The sequence below is a fragment of the Heteronotia binoei genome, chromosome 5 (genome assembly GCF_032191835.1).
Source record: "Heteronotia binoei isolate CCM8104 ecotype False Entrance Well chromosome 5, APGP_CSIRO_Hbin_v1, whole genome shotgun sequence".
NCBI classification, from domain to species: Eukaryota; Metazoa; Chordata; class Lepidosauria; order Squamata; family Gekkonidae; genus Heteronotia; species Heteronotia binoei.
In genome coordinates, this window is record NC_083227.1 from 62,456,430 (window position 1) to 62,476,977 (window position 20,548).

At 42.6% G+C, this 20,548-nt stretch overlaps 1 protein-coding gene across 1 annotated transcript in view; it reads right to left on the reverse strand.

The window, feature by feature from the left end:
• LOC132572472 (contactin-3-like) overlaps positions 1 to 20,548 on the reverse strand; it is a 367,650-nt gene that overhangs the window by 269,293 nt on the left and 77,809 nt on the right. The window contains exon 2 of the mRNA XM_060239563.1: positions 18,494 to 18,626. Coding sequence (XP_060095546.1) covers positions 18,494 to 18,548 — 55 coding nt within the window. The 5' untranslated portion in view covers positions 18,549 to 18,626. The remainder of the gene's footprint in view (positions 1 to 18,493; positions 18,627 to 20,548) is intronic.

Consider the following 20,548-nt stretch of genomic DNA (forward strand, 5'->3'; position numbering starts at 1 on the left):
ATCTGAGGATATCCCCAGAGCTGGAACACATGTTGATGGAAATGCCAATGTACCTCCCATTCGTGCGGAGACGCGGCTTCTCTGATCAAGGAATCTGCCTGGAGATTGAGTACCCCTGGAAGATGAGAGGCCTTCACATAGATGCCCTGATCCAAACATTCCAGCCACAGCTCCATTGCTAGAGTACAGGGTTTTGGGGAGACTGTCTCATCCTGTCTGTTGACGTAACAAAGGGCTGTAGTGTTCCCCATCAGCACAGCCAAAACCTTTCCCGCTACTAAGGGACGGAAGGACCAAAGGGCAAAATGAATTGCCAACAATTCCAGATAGTTTATATGGCAAAGGGTCAGCTGTGGTGGCCACGGAGCCCCCAAACACAGAGTATCCATGTGAGCGCCCCATCCCCATATGGACACATCCGAGGTGATCGTAACTGTTGTTACAGGCAAATGGAAGGGAGCTCCTTGACAGATGTTGGCTCTGAAGGTCCACCATTCCAGGGACCGGAGGATCGAGGGTGGAATACTGAACTTCTTTCAAGGTGAGTCCCTTAGGGGACGAAATTTTCTGAGAAACCAAAGTTGAAGCCCTCGCATGCGAAGCTTCGCAAACAACAACACACTTGTAGTCGCTGCCATCAGTCCCAGCAGCCACTGCAACTGTTGTGCCGTGCCCCATTTCCTGACTTGAAAAAGGTGAATTAGGGTGATAATGTCCATTGCCCGCTGTTGAGGCAGAAAAGCACGATGAAGGACCGTGTCCAAAAGAGCCCCGATAAATTGAACTTTCCTTGATGGCAGCAAATGACACTTTTTCATGTTGACCTGCAGACCTAGGGTATGGAGAAGACAGAGAGTTGTTGCAATATGGCCAGACAGACGCTCTTTCGAGTCCGCCACAAGGAGCCAGTCGTCTATATACGGGAAAACGACTATGCCTTGAAGCCGGAGGTGTGCTGCTACAACGCTCATCATCTTGGTAAACACCCGCGGTGCAGTACACAAACCAAACTGAAGGGCTTTAAACTGAAAATGGTTGGAGCCTATCGCAAACCTGAGGAAGTACCTGTAAGATGGATGGATGCTGACATGGAAGTAGGCATCCTTCAGGTCCAAGGTCGCCATCCAGTCTCCTTGGCTGATAAGGGAAAGGAATGTTTGTAGAGTAGACATCTGAAATTTCTGGTACATGATAACCTTGTTCAGATTTCAAAGGTCCATAATTAGTCTCAGTCCACCATCCCGTTTGGGGACAATAAAATAATGAGAATAGAACCCCCCCATTCCTGGCCGCTGGAGGAACCGGTTCTATGGCTTGTTTCTGAAAGAGATTGCTCACTTCCTCTAGCAGAGGTGGGGAAGTAGTTGAAAAACCGACTGCGTGGGAATCTGAACATAGTCTGTCTTGTAACCCTCTGTCATAATGGAGAGAACCCAATTGTCTGTGGAGATGGACTCCTATGCAGGTAGGTGGTGGCAGATGTGGATGGGAGATGCAGCCAATTGTTGTTTAGCCACAGCAAATCCCTCCCTTTGCAGTTTCTTCATCAAAGACCGATTATCTTCACTCATAGAGGACAGTACAGGTGTGAGTTGTTGCAAATCGAGTACTGGTAGTGTGCCATACAGGTAGCATAATTAGAAATTTTTACTCCCAAGGCTCCCGCCGAGTAAAAACGTCTGCCAGCATTATTGATCTTTTTACTCTCTTTGTCAGGAAGGGGGGGGGGGGAGAGTGAGTCTTGCGAGCTTTTGAAGACTGAAGAGACCACCACCGAATTGGGCTTGGGGTGACTGAAGAGCACCAGCCTCTTGGACATGATACATGTGGTCTAGATGTCACGAAGAGATTTGTGTGGATGCCAGCTTTACCCATGGCTCCTTTACTGCTTGCAAAATGACTCTGGTCACTGGAAGAGCCACAGCTGTTGATGTGTCCCACTGCATGATATCAAACACGGTATCATCAATGACCGGCTGCGACTGGACCACTGAGAGCGAAAGAGATTGAGCCATACGCTTCACCAGGTCCCCATACGACTTGAGATCCTCCGAGGGGGATATCGGGAGATCCTCCGTGATGTGAAAGTCTGGAGAAGGTTCAGCCTGCGCCTTGTCTGGATCATTGGTACTGACCTCGGAATCTGACGTCGACGAATCCTCTCTCATCTCAGAGTGTTCCGAGAGAAGCGGGGTCGAAGCGTGCTCAGGTGGGTGAATCAATGCCGACGGGTGGACCTGTGGGTCCCTAGACCTCTCCTTAGGGCTCTCAGGAGGAATTGCTGCCGATGCCGAGGGTGTGCGACAGATGTGAGAATGATGCGAGACCCTCGAGAAATGAGAAGGTTCGGAGGATGATCCCATTCTGGCAGATCGCGAGTTTGGTACCACGGATATGGCGACGGGTATGGATAAGATCCAAATGAGCAAGGCCACTGACAGTGGTCCCACACCGGTGGTGGCAGGAACCTGCGAAGCACTCGACTCAGCCTCTCTACTCCAAAGATGCCCCGTGCTGGGACGAAGTGGTGCTAGGGGTTCGATCAGCAATGAAGCATCAATCTCTGACACCGAACTGCTGTCGCTCCGCCGACACGAACCCAACCGAGAAGAACGAGTTTGCTGGGTCAAGTTGATCTCCTGCTCTGACCCCGAAAGGTGGGTTGGTTGTGACCCAGGTCTGCCCGACACCGATGGACTTCTCCGGCAGCTGGGGGATGCAAGGATTTTTTACAGTAGCGTTCTAATAATGAAATAAATTAGAGAAAGCCTGGGTAAGTTTGCAGTTTTGTAAAAATCAAACTTGTTGGGAGTAAAACCTTGAGAAAGGTTTAGAGAGGCTCAGTCTGTGCTTTACAATTACAATGTAACATTTGTTCACAGAAAACAGTGTATAGTAAAGAAATAAGGCACCATCAGACTACTGCATTCAAAATTAATAAGACAGTCCCAGAGGAAGGATCATAAGGATCCGAAACAAAAACGGACCAGTTTTGCATCGTCGGACTGTATTGTTTGGAAAGAACCTGATATCATCTTATGGACAGTAGTGAAGTTGTGTGCTTTGGATGGTATTTGTCACTGAATTTGTCACTGAAATTTATATTGTAATACTATGTTGTGAATGGAAAGTATTGCAATTATATTTTGATATTGTTTGTAACACGGAGAGTATCTTTTCTGTCATTTCCTTCTGCATAACAACTTACTTTGCCAGGCTTGCTCAATTGCGCAGGAGCTACAGAGCAAAATATTTTCTCCATTGGCTGAGGCTCTTCCCTTGGAGGGGAAGGGGAGGAGGGATAGCTTGCTTTGCCAGGCTCTCTCAATCACACAGCAGAGCTACTAAGCCAAGCCTCTCTTCCTTCTTTTGGCTGAGGCTCCTCCTCCTCGTCCCCTAGGGAAGTAAGGAAAGAGCCAGAGCTTCTTTTGCCCAGTTCCCTGGATCCCATGGGAGAAATACAAAGAAAGCACCTTTATGACCAATGAATGCTAATATTTTAAGAATGTTTTAAAGGTTTTTTTAGAATATATATATTTCTGTTTGTCTGTGTCCTTTATAAAGTTTATATCTCTGCTACCTAATCTTACATAGGTACAAACATGGCCCAGTCCAATATGGCCCAGCCCGACATGGCCCCCGGCCTGACAAGGTCTCACTTATATCAGATTTGGCCTATATAACAAATGAGTTCAACACCCCCAGGCTAGATGAACCACTGGTCTGATTCAACAGGGCTCTTCTTAAGCTCAGACATTACACTACCTTGGCAAATAGGTCAATTCTTATTATTTAAAAATGTGCAAGACCTGGTCCTCAAAAACAAGAAAGCTACTGAAGAAAATGGCAGCCTCTGCCTCTCTCTCTCTCTCTCTCTCTCTCTCTGCGCCTCTGCTATAATTTGGAGCCACCATACGTCAACAAGACCATGTATGCAAACTTGTAATCTGAGTACAAACCAACATGTGTTTATTTGGTTCAGTTGTACTTTAGAAAAGGCCACTCAAGTTCCATTTCCCCTTGATCTCAGCTATATATCATTATGCTGACAGCAAAAGCATGCACATGCCATTAGATTATTTCTCCAATATTTGTAAAAAGAGCCAAAAAGCTAATATACATATTAAACAAGTATAGCCAGGACTTTTTTTGTTTTGTTTTCTTTTGTAGCAGGAGTTCCTTTGTATATTAGGCCACGCACTCCTGATGTAGCCAATCCTTCCAAGAGCTTACAGGGTTCTTAGTACAGGGCCTACTGTAAGCTCCAGGAGGATTGGCTACAGCAGGGGTGTGTGGCCTAATATGCAAAGGAGTTCCTGCTACAGAAAAAGCCCTAGGTACAGCAAGTGTTTTTAAAAAGAATGACCAGATATGGCTTAAACAGTCAAGTTGATCAGCTGCTCTGAAACACCTCAGAAAGTTTTATATTAGCAGTGAGACACAAGGAACTGAAGAAGTGAAACCAAGGGAAATGCATCCAACATGTTGGGGTTCTAGATTTCGTTTGCTGTCTTTGAGCATCATATTTCCATAGGCTCAAATGTCTCTCTTCTATTTTATTCCATAAAGACAGTTTTCAAGGTTATATTTAAAACATACCAAGCAAGTATCAAAAACTCTTACTCATCCATCAAGCCATGGAACAGTTTTATCCTTTTCTTTCATAAACTATTACGATTTAAATGACAAGCCAAAAGCAACTCAAAGCAGAAAATAACACATTGGCAACACTAACTTGAAATAAGTCCATCTGTTAGAATGCAAAAGAGATCAAGGTTTATAAGCAAAGATCAGCAACAATTTTCCTCCAAAACTGAACAAATCACATCACAAACGTACAGACAGATCTTGAAATGCATGTCTATTGCTTCAGGTTGATGTACTGGGGAATGTTTTAGAATGATTCATCCATTTTAAAGCACACTGACATCCCTTCTATACTGCTGTTAACACAATGGATTCCATGGTACTACTAAGCTGCAAAATAAGACTATATTCACCAGTCACCATTAACTTTCTTGACTGCCTCTTTTAGATACTGGGTTTCCCCCCTTGCTATATAGGCACCAATGGTGGACCACTATTGCAAATATAGGCATTTGGCACGTAATAGTAGTGCCAAGTAGTGGATGATTTATTAGGAACAGAGAGAGTCTCTGACAGGCAATTTCACTGCATGGTGACTTGCTTGTTTGGTGTGAAGACAGTAGACACTACACACTTTCTGATAGGTTGATAGTGCTTGAGAGGAATTAGCAGTTGTAGAACCAATGTTGGTTCCAATGACATTGCAAAATGCAGCTGTATGGTCCTGGAGGGGAGTGGGAAAGATTATTAGGCAGAAAGTTAAAGACTAGGACCTCAAAGGCAGCTTTCTCAGATTTGCTACCAGTTCCAAGTGCAGGCCTAGCTAGACAAACACAGCACAGGGATGTCAATGCGTGGATGAGATAATGATACTGAAGGCCTAGATTTCTTAGGCACTGGGGAATTTTCTGGAACAAGCCAAACCTGCACAAAATAGACTTGAACCAAAAGGGAACCAGGCTGCTGCTGATTAATACCAATAAGGTGGTAGAGCAACTTTTACACTGATCCCAGAAGGAAAGCCAACAGGAGCTAGGGAGCCTCTGGTACTGGACCAGTCAAGTCTGAAAGGATGATTGTGTAAACACTCAAAGTAATATTGATAGGAACATATTAGAACCTGGGAGTAAGGGTAGGATGGTGGAGGAGAACCATGCATGGAGACAAAAGGTACAAGGGAGGCAAGGGTTGCTGGAGAGGGAAACACATTATACATGTCTATGTGCCAATGCTAGAAGTCAAAATAGCCTAGCTGGAGTGTTTGGTGCACAATGACAATTTATATATAATGTGTATCTCATACATGGTGGAACGGGGAAAATCTATTGGATACAGTCAGTCTTGGTCATAAGCTCTATAGGTAGAAAAGGGAGATGGTCTCTTTATGGGGAGGAGGTGTCCGGCAGAGGAGAAGCATGGCTCCTCTGGCCTGCCCTCTTCACCTTCTGCCAGTGGTGGACATTTGCCTCTGCCTCAACTCATGGCTCTCATTGGTCCTGCCTGCCCTATATATCATGCTGCCCCTCACCTTGCAAGAGCATCAGAACAGAACGCTGCAGCAGAATCTCCATGGACACCACTGTAGCAGCGGATGGCAACATTGCTGGGACACCTTTTTCCCATTCTGCTGCCATGTAACCAAAAGAGGTACCATAACTCTCAAGAGAGAAACGAAGGAGAAATACACAGGGTTATTTGAAATAATATTATTTTCATGTGCTATGGACTTACCTCTACTTTAAAGCTGTTTCCAAACTTTAGACATGTCACCAACTTCCTCAGTTCTTGGCTGGATCAAAGACTGTCAAGGGAGGTCCCCTTTCACACTCACTGTAGAAAATACCTATTGTATTGAGTGTGTGCCAAATCCGAGACAGTTCCTTGGGCATTTCTTCCCTGAATGGCTTGAATGGCTGCTGGGGGGGGGAGCCGCCTTCATATAGGCTAGAGTTGATTTTATCTCCATCCTGCTACATTCCCCCAGAAAAAAAGCCCTGCATGTAACTATCCCCTTAGGGAGGTGAATGGAGACACTGTAGCTGTGCTGCAGCTTGCCGCCTCAACACTGGCGCAGCTCAGGATTGTTCCACCCATTTGTTCATAAAGTGTCTGGAACTAGGGATGAACAGTGTAGTGGCTCAGTGCAGATGACACAAAATTATTCAGAGTGGTGAAAACTAAGGGTTACGTTGAAGATCTCCAGGATCCCCCTAACCATGTGAAAAATGAAGTTCAGTGTAGGTCAGTGTAAGATGATGCACATTTGAACAAAAAAAAAAAAAATTCCCAACTTCGATTTGAATTTGCTGAGCTTGAGGGGGGAGGGAAATTTTGGGGTCATAATAGAGAGATCAGTGAAAGTGTCATCCCAGCATGCTGCAGCAATAAAAAAGCAATTTTTATGTTGGAGATTAAGAAAACAATTGAAAATGCCCTGATATGGATAGCCCAAGCAAGCCCAATTTCGTCTGATCTTGGAAGCTAAGCAGGACCGACCCTGGCAAGTACTTCAATGGGAAATCTCCAAATACCAAGGCCAGATGGAGGGGCAGGCAAAAGCAAGCCACCTTTCTGAAAGTCCAAGCCCCAGTAGAGTTCGCCAGCAGTCAACCATGACTTCTAGGAAAGCATGTGTGTGCGCGCACATGCACACACACACAATACTCACAAAAATAGATAAGAATTGAAAATTAAAAGGCCAGTATTATAATGCCCCTGTATAATTCTACATTATAGCCTCATTTGGAATACTGTCTGCTTTTATCCAGATGAGTTAGCCATGTTAGTTGCAGCAAAATAGTAGAGTGCAATCCAGGCTGAATGCGACCACTTCCTCCTATTGATTAATCCGAATGGAATACCTGAAAAGGAAAATCAGTTACTTCTGGTAATGAGACAACCATTCGAAGTCCCCATTCAATTCTGCAGTTTCCCATTGGATTTTGATTTTGAACTGTTTCTGTTGAACTATGGTGACCTTTAAGTCCTTGATAGAATGTCCTGGAAATTGAAGTGTTCTCTTACTGGTTTCTGGATATTACCATTTTTTGTCAGATTTGCGTCCATTTATTCCTTTGTCTATAGGTTGGCTGGTTTAGCCAGAGCAGAGGGGCATTGTTGACATATGAGAGGATAGATCACACTGGAGGATGAGCAGCTGTAAAAGTTAGAGATTGTGTAGCTGGCATCATTGAGCCCTGTAACTGTATTTTCTGGGCAGAGTTGGTATTTGGGTCTGTTGCAAGGTCTGGTTCCTGTGTTGGTGACTCTGTTAGATGGGCCATGGTTGTTAGTGAGCAGTTGTTTAAGATTGGGGGGCTGTGTGTAGGCAAGGAGAGGTCTTCCACCCAGGGTTTGTGTGAGAGAGGCATTGTTTTCCAGGATGGGCTGTAGATCACCAGTGACACATTAGAGTGATTTGAGCTGGGAACTATAGGTGACAACCAGTGGAGTTCCGTTGTTGGTTCTTTTTGGTTTGTCCTGAAGTAGGCTGTTTCTGGGTACTAGTTTGGCCCAGTCAATTTGTTTCCTTACTTGATTTGGTGGACACTGTAGTCCCAAAAATGCTTGTAAATCCCTTAAGTGAGAGTCCCAATCAAGCGTATTGGAGCAGGTACAATAAAAACATAAAGCTTGGCTGTAGACAAGAGTAGTATGTTTTGGGGACATGGAGATTTGCGCATCTGTCAGTGGGTTTCCAGTATAAGGTGGTGTTTATCTGTCCATCATATAGTTGTACAGAGGTATCCAGAAAGTGTACATGTTGTGTAGAGTGGTCCAGGCTCAGGTTGATGGTGGGGTGGAAGTTGCTGAAGTCCTGGTCCCATGGGCCCAAATGATGAAGATGTCAGCCAATAACCTTAAGTACATGAATGGGTTTAGTAAATGGGAGCTGAGGAAGAGTTGCTCCAAGTCTGCCATGAATATGTTGGCATACTGTGGTGCCTTGTGTGTGTCCATGGCTGTGCCACTGACCTGTAGACAGGGCTGGCATGTTCCAGTCAGCCAGGTAGGCAGCTGCCTAAGGCATACTGGCACTTGTTGATCTACTGCAAACCAACACAGCAACCCACCTGAAATTGCTGAAACCAATGGGGCTTAAAAGTACTAATTTGGCAAGCCCCATATGCTCAGTATTTTCAATCCGGGGTTGACCCCTAAAATGCGTGCATAGTTTTATCAATATGGTATACTATAAGTACATTCTGCACTGCATTAATGCATCACAGAGTTGAAGCATTTTGTAATTAACAGTGTACAACACCATCCAGGAATGCATTTCAGTAGTCTGTGATCAACTCCTGCTATCCAGGTAGCTCTAGTCTGGATAGCAAAGTGCCTTGATGCATTGGGAATCTTCAAAGCGAACACAGTTTGTTTCATCACTGAAACAGAAGAAACATGTATTCTGAAATTGTAACATTTCCGTTGACCTAAATATAATGTAAAGACACAGCTGGTGATATTTTCTTGACTATGAGAAAAAATTAAAAGTTTAGTATGCTGTGTAATGTGTTGTGGCTTGGTTTAACTTGTAATTGCAGTGTAGTTTTTGTAGTCACTAAATATACATGCCATCCTTCACTCATTCACCACCCTTGCTCTCTTTCTACTTCCCCCCCTCCCACACACACACTTGGCACTCCACTACCCCTTCATCTCTCCCCTTCCTGTTCCTTTGCTTTCTCCATCCTATTTAACAAACTTTTCCCTCTTTCTTCTCCCTCCCCTTATCTGTCAGCATTCCTTCACTCTATTTCTTCTCCTTACCTTCTCTGACAATCATCCCATTCCTCCACCATTGCTAATTCCCCTCTCCTACCACCCCTTCTCTATCTCTCTGTTCTTCCTTTCCCCACTCCTCTTATTTATGCCTCCATATGTTTTCTTTCTTTCTCTTCTCCTCCCCCCACCAAGCCAATATTCTTTCTTGACTTTTCTGTCTCCCCCCCCTACCAATTTTGCCTTCTTCTTTCTCTCCAAAGTCAATCCTCCCTTTTTTCTCTCTCCCCTAAGGCAATCTCTCCTCCTTTCTCTTTCTCTCTGGGAGGCAGAACATCAGTTCTCTGTGGGTCAGCAGACCCAGGCCAGGAAGGGTTGGGCAACATCAGCCTCCCCTCTACCAGCTTCAGTGTTGTCTCTCTGAGTGCAAGGAGGCTCTCCTATCACAGCTTGAGTGGTGTCCTGCTGACTGAAAGGGGGTTTGGTCTCCTGGGAGGGACCTGGCAATGACTCTGGCTGTGGCTCTGGCAGCATCCTGTTGGCTGTGGGGAGGTTATGGGAGGGACCCACTGGTGGCGGATTCTGGGGTGTCCTGCTGGCTACAGGGAGACAGAACACTGAAAGCTGGTAAGACCATTGTGGGGGGCATTTGGGAGGAATTTAAACCACCATTTTTAAAAAAAGTTTTCAGATTTTTCTGCAAACCTGGGGAGTGCCCTAAGTGTACAGGAAAATCTCTTTACCCTCCACGTGATCCCTATCTCCAGAAATAAGGGGGCATGCTGAGAATTAGATATACAAATAAAGGGTGATAGGCGTAATTTAATTCAGTTCCTACTCACACTCGATTTTCCATTAGTTCCTTTGTAGCATTATTTCCCTGGAATATATTTATCACCATAATATATGTATAAATTGCATGAAATGCCATTATAAGATGTTTTCATATCAACGACCTACATGCAGCCCTAAGCAGAACTACATCCTTCCATTTAAGTAAATGGGCTTAGAAGGGTGTTAATTTGATTATGATTGCACTGTAAGTAGTGGATGTCATAAAAACAAAAGACATATCAATGACAGCAATTAAAATCAGGGAGACTGAAGGTCAGGATAAATTATAGCCTAGGAAATAGAGAGAATATGGCCTTATTGGTTTCTTATTGGTTACTTAAAGCAAACTAAGAGTTTAATGTTTGCTCCTTGATTTGTAACTAAAAAAGTTTTCAGACATAAGAGTTAAGATACACACAATAGACTGAATGCATTTATCCGAAGAAGTGTTCCCTGCAAGTCATATGTTATTATTAAAGCTGGCAGCAAATTAATAACCTAAAATGTTTTTCTTCAATGAATAATTTGTAAAAAGTATTAACTAAAATTACAGTCTGCAAGAGACATAATATTCTTCAAATTAAATCTCTTGTTCCTCAAATGCTGGTGGCTCATTCTTTTGACATTATATTAGTCACCGTAAATTGTTCATTTCACACCAAAGCTAATCAGATTAATAGGAAGTATTACTATGACCAGCATAGTTTTATATGAATATCAGAAGATAGCCATTGCTCGCCATACATAATAAAACTTTATTCATCATGACCTCATAAATCTCTTTAAAGCACTCACATTCTAGCTTTCACTACTAATTTATATGGCCTAGTTTTGAGATACATCTCTGAAGCCTGGGGTCACAATGAATGGGGGGGGGGGAGCTTGAACTTTTTTTTTTGCTGAGGAAATTAAAAGAGCAAGATTAGAAATAATACACATGGTTTAGATCCAATGCAAAATTTCCACTTGTGGTAGACCTCTGTATAAGTGGAAACAGGACAAGACCACAGTAGCCAATTGTGCTAAATCAAACATAATGTATTCCACTTATACTTCTGCTTGCACAAAATCTTTTGCAACCAATTTCTGGGAACTATAATATATGAGGAAAGTGGTGTTTGTTGCACAAGATCTTGTGGAAGCAGAACTACATTAACTCCATTAATGATTCCATTTGCACATTGCTGGATCCAAACCATGATCTACTTGAATTGCGGCAAACAGTATTACATCACTCAAATATAACTCTAAGTAGGTTCGTCATTATTATGCATTTTCCTCTGCCACACTCTCTCTGGAGTTCAAAAGTATTGTAAGAGTGACAGGTCTGGCAAAACTACCGCCATCGGATGGATTTAGAGTCCTGAGTACCACAGCGAGCATAAATTACTTAACAGCTTATTCCAAACCCTAAGAATTACAATTCTCCAGTGACAGCAAACACAAAGATTTGACTTGGCTACCGTTAAATGACTTCAGGTATTTTTTTTTAATGATATATTATTTTGAGGCATCGGTATCTCTAACAGATGAATGAAACTTCTTCTTTCAAAACAATTATATTTTTCATAAACAATGTTATGGTATCATAAAGAGCTCAGGGCACAATTGTAAGAATGAAAAAATCTGTAAATACAGACTATTATGATTTGAATCCATTGCAAGGAACAGGACCTTTATCACAGCTGTTCCAAGACTGTAGAACAATCTTCCCAATGGTTTTTCACAGGGATGCTGCAAAATTTACTGAAAACACACTCAACAATCACACTTACAATATTCAAAGGACATGATCACACATGAGCCAATCACTTGATTGGTTCAGTCCATGCCAAGCAATTGTGAATGACTACATCAATCTGTTTTTTTCATCCCCCCCAAAAAAACTGCATATGCTGCTGATTCAAACTAATAATCAGCCATTAGCATCACTAAGGACTACTCTGCTGAATGCTGAAGGATAGGATTTTATTGAAACACAACATTTATTGATGACTGATTTATATGATTTGTAAGTGATGTAACTCTCTATTTAAATTACTGCCTGCTTAGTGTAGCAGTTATGCAGCAAGAAATGGGGGTAAGTAGAGCTCAACTGGGTTGTGTGAGAGCACACAGACATGAAAACCCAGTTGCACTGTGTTGCATGTAACATAAGGAATAGAAGAAGATAAAGATATTGGATTTATACCCTGCCCTTCACTCTGAATCTCAGAGTGGCTTACAATCTCCTTTATCTTCTTCCCCCACAACAGACACCCTGTAAGGTGGGTGGGGCTCAGAGAGCTCTCACAGAAGCTGCTCTATCAAAGACAGCTCTACAAGAGCTATGGCTAACCCAAGGCCATTCCAGCATCTGCAAGCAGAGTGGGGAATCAAACCGGGTTCTCCCAGATAAGAGTCCATGCACTTAACCACTACACCAAACCATACAGCAACACAACCTGTCTTACATTCATGAACAATGTACTATCAAGCTGACTGTCAAAAAAATCAAGTTTCTGTTTGTAACTAGCCAAAAGGGCACAAGCCAAGTTGGTGGGTTTTCATGCATCCCTAGTTTTCCAGAGAGTTATGTTATGTTCCCATGTTACTGTGCTGATGGATCTACTTCTTAACTATTTTTGATATTTTATTTCCTGTTGAAATCTTCCTTGAAGCTTGAAGAGGTGTAGAAATATTTTATATTAATAAATAAACTGGATACAAATATTTAGATGGCTTGCTTCTCTGAGTTGATTAAAACATAAACTTGAAATGCCCTGGAATTAAGCCCCACAAAAAGTACTGTCAGAGTTTGATCTCAGTGTACTTGTATAACATTGGTAATATTACTAACGGTAAAGATGCAACTAGACTGACAGTACAGTTGTGAAAAGATGCAACTTATAGGGGCGTGCACAAATAAAACTGTTGTTTTTTTTTTAAAAAAAATGGACATATTGGACCTACAAAATTCAGGGTTCCTGAAAAAAATCTGAATTCCAATACCAGGATGATTGGATTTTTTCAACAGAAATCTCTTTTTTTCCCCAGCTTCATTATAATCTATGGCTCCATTATAGTCAATGGGGATTTATCTGGGGGTATCAAGGGGCCAGGGGACTGGGAGGGGGGTTAGGAAGAGGCACAAAAAATTCAGCATAGCTTCTGGTGACTCCCCTTAAAAGACCCCCTAAGTTACAAAAAGATTGGACCAGGGGGTCACATTATGTGGGCCCCCAATGAAGGTGCCCCCATCCGCCAATGTTTCCAATGGTGAGAGGAAGCAAAAAAACCAGACTGATGTCAAATCAGAGAGTCTGTTCAGTAGAAACTGAAGGTGGAAGGGGATTTTTCCAAACCCAGCAGAACCAGTGCATGTACAGAGTGTCCAGCAGAACCAGCACCACTGTAGCAATGCCAGCTCAACAAATCCAAGCTCAACAAATCCATTGAAACAGCAGCTCCTAGGGCTGGCATCGTAAAAAAAAAATTGGTATTTTTCTTCTCAAGTATAGTGGACTCAGAAAAAAAAACGGGAAGTCCTGTGAGAGGGAGAGAAGGAAAGAGGGAGGGGGAAAGGGAAGGAGGGAGAGGGAGGGAGGTAGATGGATGGATAGATAGATAGATAGATAGATAGATAGATAGATAGATAGATAGATAGATAGATAGATAGATAGATAGATAGATAGATGATGATGGACGGACGGATAGATATTTTTTCCCCTGGACCAACTGACCCAAACTGAAAAATGGCAGTTAAAAAAATACTGCACAGACCTAGTGGTAGTGAAAAGTGCCTTCAACTCACAACCCGCTTATGATGACCCCATAGGATTTTTAAGGCAAGAGACATTCAGAGGTCGTTTGCCATTGCCTGCCTCCACATCATGACCCAGGTATTCCTCGGAGGTCTCCCATCCCAATACTAGCCAGGGCTGATCCTGCTTAGCATCTGAGGTCTGATGAAATCATGCTAGTCTGGGCTATCCAGGTCAGAGCCTTACCTAACATTAAGTTATAATACTTCTTATTTTCTAAAAAAAGAAGTTAATTTTCCACAATTACTATTTTTATAATAAGATTGAGAGTTCAATTTCTGCTTCACTGTGTCTATGCATTATGCTGTCATATCACATACATTATACAGTTTTAGTGCAGTGCTCTTTAATTTTGTAATTCCATTTTATTCACTTTTGATGTATGGCATGCTATTTTTATTGCATTGCAATAATTCTGTGATGTGTCTGAAAATAGACATATTATAAATAAATATATCAGTTGTTAAATGATTGTTTCAAAATGGTAACACACTTTAAAGAAGATCTGACATCAATAAACCAAATATTATTGGACCAAGCGGCAAATCCTACTACATATTGTAATTTATCTTAGATCAGCTTTTCCCTGACCTAATTCATCAGAAAGTACCCACTGTACTCTAAAAAATATTTTTGAGCTTAAACACTTCAGCACATTAGCTAATAAATTAGCACTGATGATAATACAGAACCATCAGAACCACAACAGGACACTACTTTGAAATAGGTTTTAATACAGCATTACCATAATTATCCATACCTGTGCATATAAAAGAGGATTCATTCACTATGAAGAATTTCTTAGAAAGTAGCTATGGACAATTTTAAACCACAATACTGTAGTGCTGCTTTTCATGTTAATACCTCATAACCTTTTTGTCTGACATAGTCATGTGCCCAAGTAAACATCTTGTATTAGGGGACAAAAAAAATTAGAACTTTAGTTGTTCTGCCAGTCTATCTGACCTAGTTGCTTCCTTATCCACTTTCATAGGTAGAATTGAACTGCTATAAAATGGATATGAACTATAAAACAAGACAGTTTCTATAACTATTCAGTTCACAGTACATCATTCATGATACTGTCCACGAGGGAGTGCTGTATACAGCTAAAGTATTGGAACAGAAGTACAAAGACTGGATCTGAGAGGTGGGCAATGTGTTACCAAAGAGCCATGATTTTCAGCAACCCCCACACTTGACTTTGGGCTCTAATGGATTGTACATGGGCCTATGTCAGACTAGCTTCTGGGCACTTGGCCCATCTGGACTGTCCTGTCCAAGCAAGGCTTAAGGCACCCCTCACATGGACTGTTGCACTGTTGCACTGTGGACTTTAGGACCTCAGGCCATGCTTCACCTCCAGCTGGCCAGCCATCCTGTTGCAGACCATTGCAGCCATGTCTTCACAAAGACAAGACCAGCAGCAGACTTGAGTGAAGCCATGTTTCTGAAGATTTCAAAACGACATACTATTTTCCTACAGCAGCCATGAAGAAGCTGAGTCTTTGCCACATAATTAGCCTTCCCTTCATTGCTACCTTCAATAAAGACCAAGCAGGTGAAGTTAGGACCCCCCCCCCACTCACCTAGGGAAGACAAACTAAAAAAGTACAGGAAAGTAAGTCACAGCAGGGAAACAGTTCTGAAAGACACTGACAGCTTCAACACCATAAAGATCCATCAACCATCTATCAAAACTGAATGAAAATCAAAGGAAAAATTATTATACCTTTGTGATCCATTTTGCATGGCACAGTAGTGTTAGAAAAAAGTATTTTCTTTTAATAAAGTGTACTATCCCAATAATATTGATATCTACACAATTTAATGGTTCTCCCATTACTAACATTTTGAGGGTGAGGCTATGTTAACCAACTTTTTAAACAAACTGCTGAAGAATTATGCATGACATTTCAACAACTGTAACCTAAGTTTCCTACCATTTATCATAAGTGGAGGGTAGCCTGTTGAATTATGATTTCTGCAACAGGACGATCAATAAAAATTCTATGCCAGTGGGCTACTTGGTGTTGCAGAGGTAAATGCTGCAACCAGAAACTTAAAGTTCTGTTAATCCTGAGGCCATTTCTCCAACTGCAGTACAAAAAAGGTATGGTTTATATGATAATATATTATATGAGCTAATATATTCTATGAGCTACAGTTTTTATGTGTGTATAAAAACAGAAGAATCCTTAGGGTTAGATAATGGAACATAAAATGAAAATCGGAGAATAACTGATGAAGCACAAGTTCAGCATTTCTTAGGATTTCCAACACTAGACATATGGTTTCAAAGTGACCATTGTCATAGGATTAAATAGATGGATGTATATACATCTTGTAGATCCAGCACCAAACAGGGTCGGTGGGGAGAGTGCAGAGAGACAAAGGGTTCACTTATTCACTTAAACCAGTAATCCAGCTTTATAACCCTAGTTTGAGATAACACACGCATGGTTTGGAATAAAATCTGCCACAACTTTATTGGTTACATATGTAAGAAACCTTGATACAGCATGGGGTACTGGACCCTGGAAATCGACTGACCTGCCTGCCAGTCAATGCTCCCTTGCCCACTCCAGTCTACCAACTGAGGTGGTGGGCACCATGCAGTGACAGGTTGCAGAATTCCACGAGGGCAGCTGCCCCAAAGTGGTTTCACCTGCCACCTGAGTGTGAAGGTAATCCCCAGCATCCCCCCCAGGCTGGGTCTTCCTCTTGAAACTCTCACCCCAAGATCCCCTAAGGGGATCCCCCTACTCAGGAAAATAGATACACGTCAGCTTTCCTGAGAATGGAATGGACTCCATGCTGATACTGCTGATGCCTATGTTGCGACAAGTAAAGATGAATTGAAATGTAATTTCCACATACAATCCCCCCACAGTCAAAATAGATCAGAAAGGCAAAAAAAGGGTGGGCAAAAACCCAGGAAGCAAAAGGACAGTGACCTGGGGCGGAACAGTGCCTTAAATGGCTGCATTGGCTGCCCCTGCCCCATAGTGTCCATTTTTCATGCTTGACATAGTCCATCCCCTATAAGCCAGAGACAGCCACCGGCATCACCCTCTCAGCACCACCCCCCCCTCTGCCAGGGCCACAAATGAGACCCACAGTGAGTCTGGGCCCTGGCTTTTGGAGCATAAAATAAACACACGGGTAGAGGACAGCTCGTCTTAATAGTTCAGATGCAAGTTTAGATTGGAACTACTTTTAATGAGCATTTATACTTTCTTATTTTTTGGAACGGGTATTTTTAATTAGCCATAGCACTGCTATTCTTACCAAGGCTATATGGTCTCTTTCGTTTCACTTCTTTATAAGAGGTAAAAAATAGGCATCTAAGATCCTGTTTTGTATTTTGGATGCTAAATCATTCAGGAAGCTGGATTACATGACAACATTTTGCCACTTTCATTTATTTACTCAAATTAAAAGTCGTTTCTTTTGCCTGGGCCTCTGCCTCAAACTTCGGGTAATCTTTCTGACAACAATACAGTCATGCTTCAGATATACTGACAAACCATGATTGGTCATTATAGAAACATGACTCTGATAAGCATTCTTCCTTTCTTCTCTTATCCTTGCACTCAGCTAGATAATTAAATAGATCCCTTTTTGAGGTAAACCATAGTTTACTGTTAAATCTGAACAACAAAGTATGGCTTCCTCTCTTCACTCAAACAGGGATTCCAGACCAGCCTCAGAAGCATCCATGTTTGTTTTGTTGGTGGTGACAAACATCAGCTTCTGAAACATAAAACATAAAGAAAAAAAGAATCTGTTAGCTTGCTAACGGCAGCTGAGTAATATCTGGGCTGATTTTTTTTTTAAAAAAATCTCCTTGCAGGTATGAGTCTGAGAGTGGCTAAAGGCATACACTGAAGGGCAAAAGTCAAAGGCTTGTTGCTTGGCTCTTATGCAGTCTGTAGTCTATGATAGCCAGCCTTGAATAAGAACCCTCCCAGGACTTTTGTTTTCTTTGTTTGCCTTGTTTGGCTGTTTTAGAAGTTTCTGTAAGTTACCTGGGAGAGAAAAGTAGCACAAAAACGCTTCATATAAATAAATTTGTTCAAATTCTGCTCATGGTTAAAAATTCTGAAAAAGTTAACTGACAGACCACCTGATTATAGATAGAGCCAATATTAACAGTAAGGAAATCATTTTGTAGTGGTTCGATTCTCCTTTAGCTTATGAACAGTTTGCTTATTTGCACAGCTTGCTTTCTTACTGAGATTGGGTTGCCATTTCTTAAATATATTCACTACATAAAGCCTATCAGTATTCCAAATACCCATCTTCCTCTTTGTGTCTGTTTGCAAATGTGCCATCTTTTCCCCTTGGAAAGTGCAGCTGCATATAATAACTAACAAAGGGAAAATGAAACTGTTTTAGTACACCATTAATGTTTAAACTTTATACTACATGCTTACTTTTAATGGACTGAAGAGTTTAGCTTCACTATTTCAACATTTTATTTTGAAAGAAATAACTCTGCTGCTGTTCTAATTTAGAAATTATAGATTAACATATATTCTTACCTCCAAGGCAGCCAACAAAGGAAAGCAGGAACATCTGTTTCCATAGTAACATCATCTTCAGCTGCCAAAAATTAGAAGTTCTTGTCCAGACTCAGATGAACAGTACACTTAGTGTCCACACAGAACCTTTAATCTGTTAAAACAACATGAATGTACAAATGCTTTAATTACTGGATTCACGGTATATAAAGCAAGTCACCTGTCAAATGAACTTTTAATGGAAACAGAGTGCCTCAAAGTGATAGAAATTATTTTCTCCCCCCCCCCCCCCCACACACACACAATTTAGGCTCTGGAAACAGAGCATCACACACCTTGCTAGCTAGCAATCAAGCAACCTTATCGCCTTTTTGGAGGGGGGGAGACTTTCCTTGCATAGCTTCAGCCCACAATCTAGTCCATAATGCTGACTCTTCAGTTTCAATATGGGAACTCCTATAGTAAATATGGAAGGTTTAAGGTTTATTGGATTTATATCCCACCCTCCCCAAGGAAGCAGGCTCAGGGCAGCTCACAACCAGTAAAATAATAACAATTGAACAATTAAATAGTTAAGCAAAACAAATTAAACTTTTAAAAACAGTTAAGAATAATTAAAACAGTCTGGTGCTAATCTTATTTGATTTTTCTTGCTTTAGATGGCGTTCAGTATATATTAGATGTATCGGTCACACCATATCAGTCTTTCCATGTTAATTAAAGGCCTGCCGGAATAGGGTTGTCTTACAGGCCTTGCTGAACCGGGCGAAGTCCTGCAAGGCCCTAACTTCTTCCGGCAGCAATCCAGAAGGCCCTCTCTGGTGGACTTTAATCTGACCTCCCTCGGCCCAGGGATCGCTAATAGATTTTTCGTCCCAGATCTAAGTACCCTCTGGGGAATGTGTGGGAAGAGACGGTCCCTAAGGTCCTCAGCCATATAAGGCTTTAAAGGTAATAACCAGCACTCTGTAGCAAATCCAGTATACTATTGGCAGCCAGTGCAGATCCCACAGCCCCAGCTGTATGTGTTCCCATTTGGGGAGCCCCAATAACAGCCTGGCCGCCGTGTTCTGCACTAGCTACAGATTCCGGGTTCGAGACAGAGGCAGCCCCATGTAGAGGGCATTACAGTAATCCAATCTCGAGGTGACTGTTGCATCGATCACCATCGCCAAGTCACTGTGCTTGAGGAAGGGAACCAACTGCCTCACCCACCTGAGATTTAAAAAGGTGGATTTGGCAGTGGCTGCTATCTGGGCCTCCATTGTCAAGGAAGGCTCCAGCAGCACCCCCAAGCTCCTGACCCTGGACGCCATTGTCAGCAGCGCCCCATCAAAAGATGATAAGGGAATTTCCCTGCCTGGACCACCACAACCAAGGCAAAGGACCTCTGTCTTCGTTGGATTCAGTTTCAGTCAACTCAGCCTGAGGCAGCCCACCACAGCTTGCAGTGCCAGGTCCAAATTTTCTGGGACACAGCCAGACCAGTTGTCCATCAGTAGATAGAGCTGGGTGTCAATGGCACTGCAAACTGTGACCCAGGCCAAACCTTCGGGCAATCTGAGCAAGGAGGCGCATGTAGATGTTAAACAACATAGGGGAGAGCACCGCCCCAAGGCACACCACAATTAAGTGAGTGTCTCTGGGATGACTGTCTCCCGATCGCCACCCTTTGTCCCCAACCATAAAGGAAAGAGGAAAGCCATTGCAAGGCCAACCCCTGAATCCCTGCGTCAGCTAGACGGTGGGTCAACAACTGATGGTCGACTGTATCGAACGCAGCCGATAGATTTAGTAGCATCAGTACCGCCAAACAGCCTTGGTCCAGATGCCACTGGAGGTGATCCACCAGGGCAACCAGAACTGTCTCCATCCCATGACCTAGGCGGAAACCAGACTGCTGGGGATCTAGGATGGAAGCATCCTCCAGAAAACTCTGTAACTGTAGCACCACTTCCCTCTCAATAATTTTACCCAAAATGGGTAGGTTCGAGACCAGCCGGTAGTGTCCCAATTTGACCAGGTCCAGTGTAGGTTTTTTCAAGAGAGGGCAGACCACTGTTTCTTTCAGAGGCA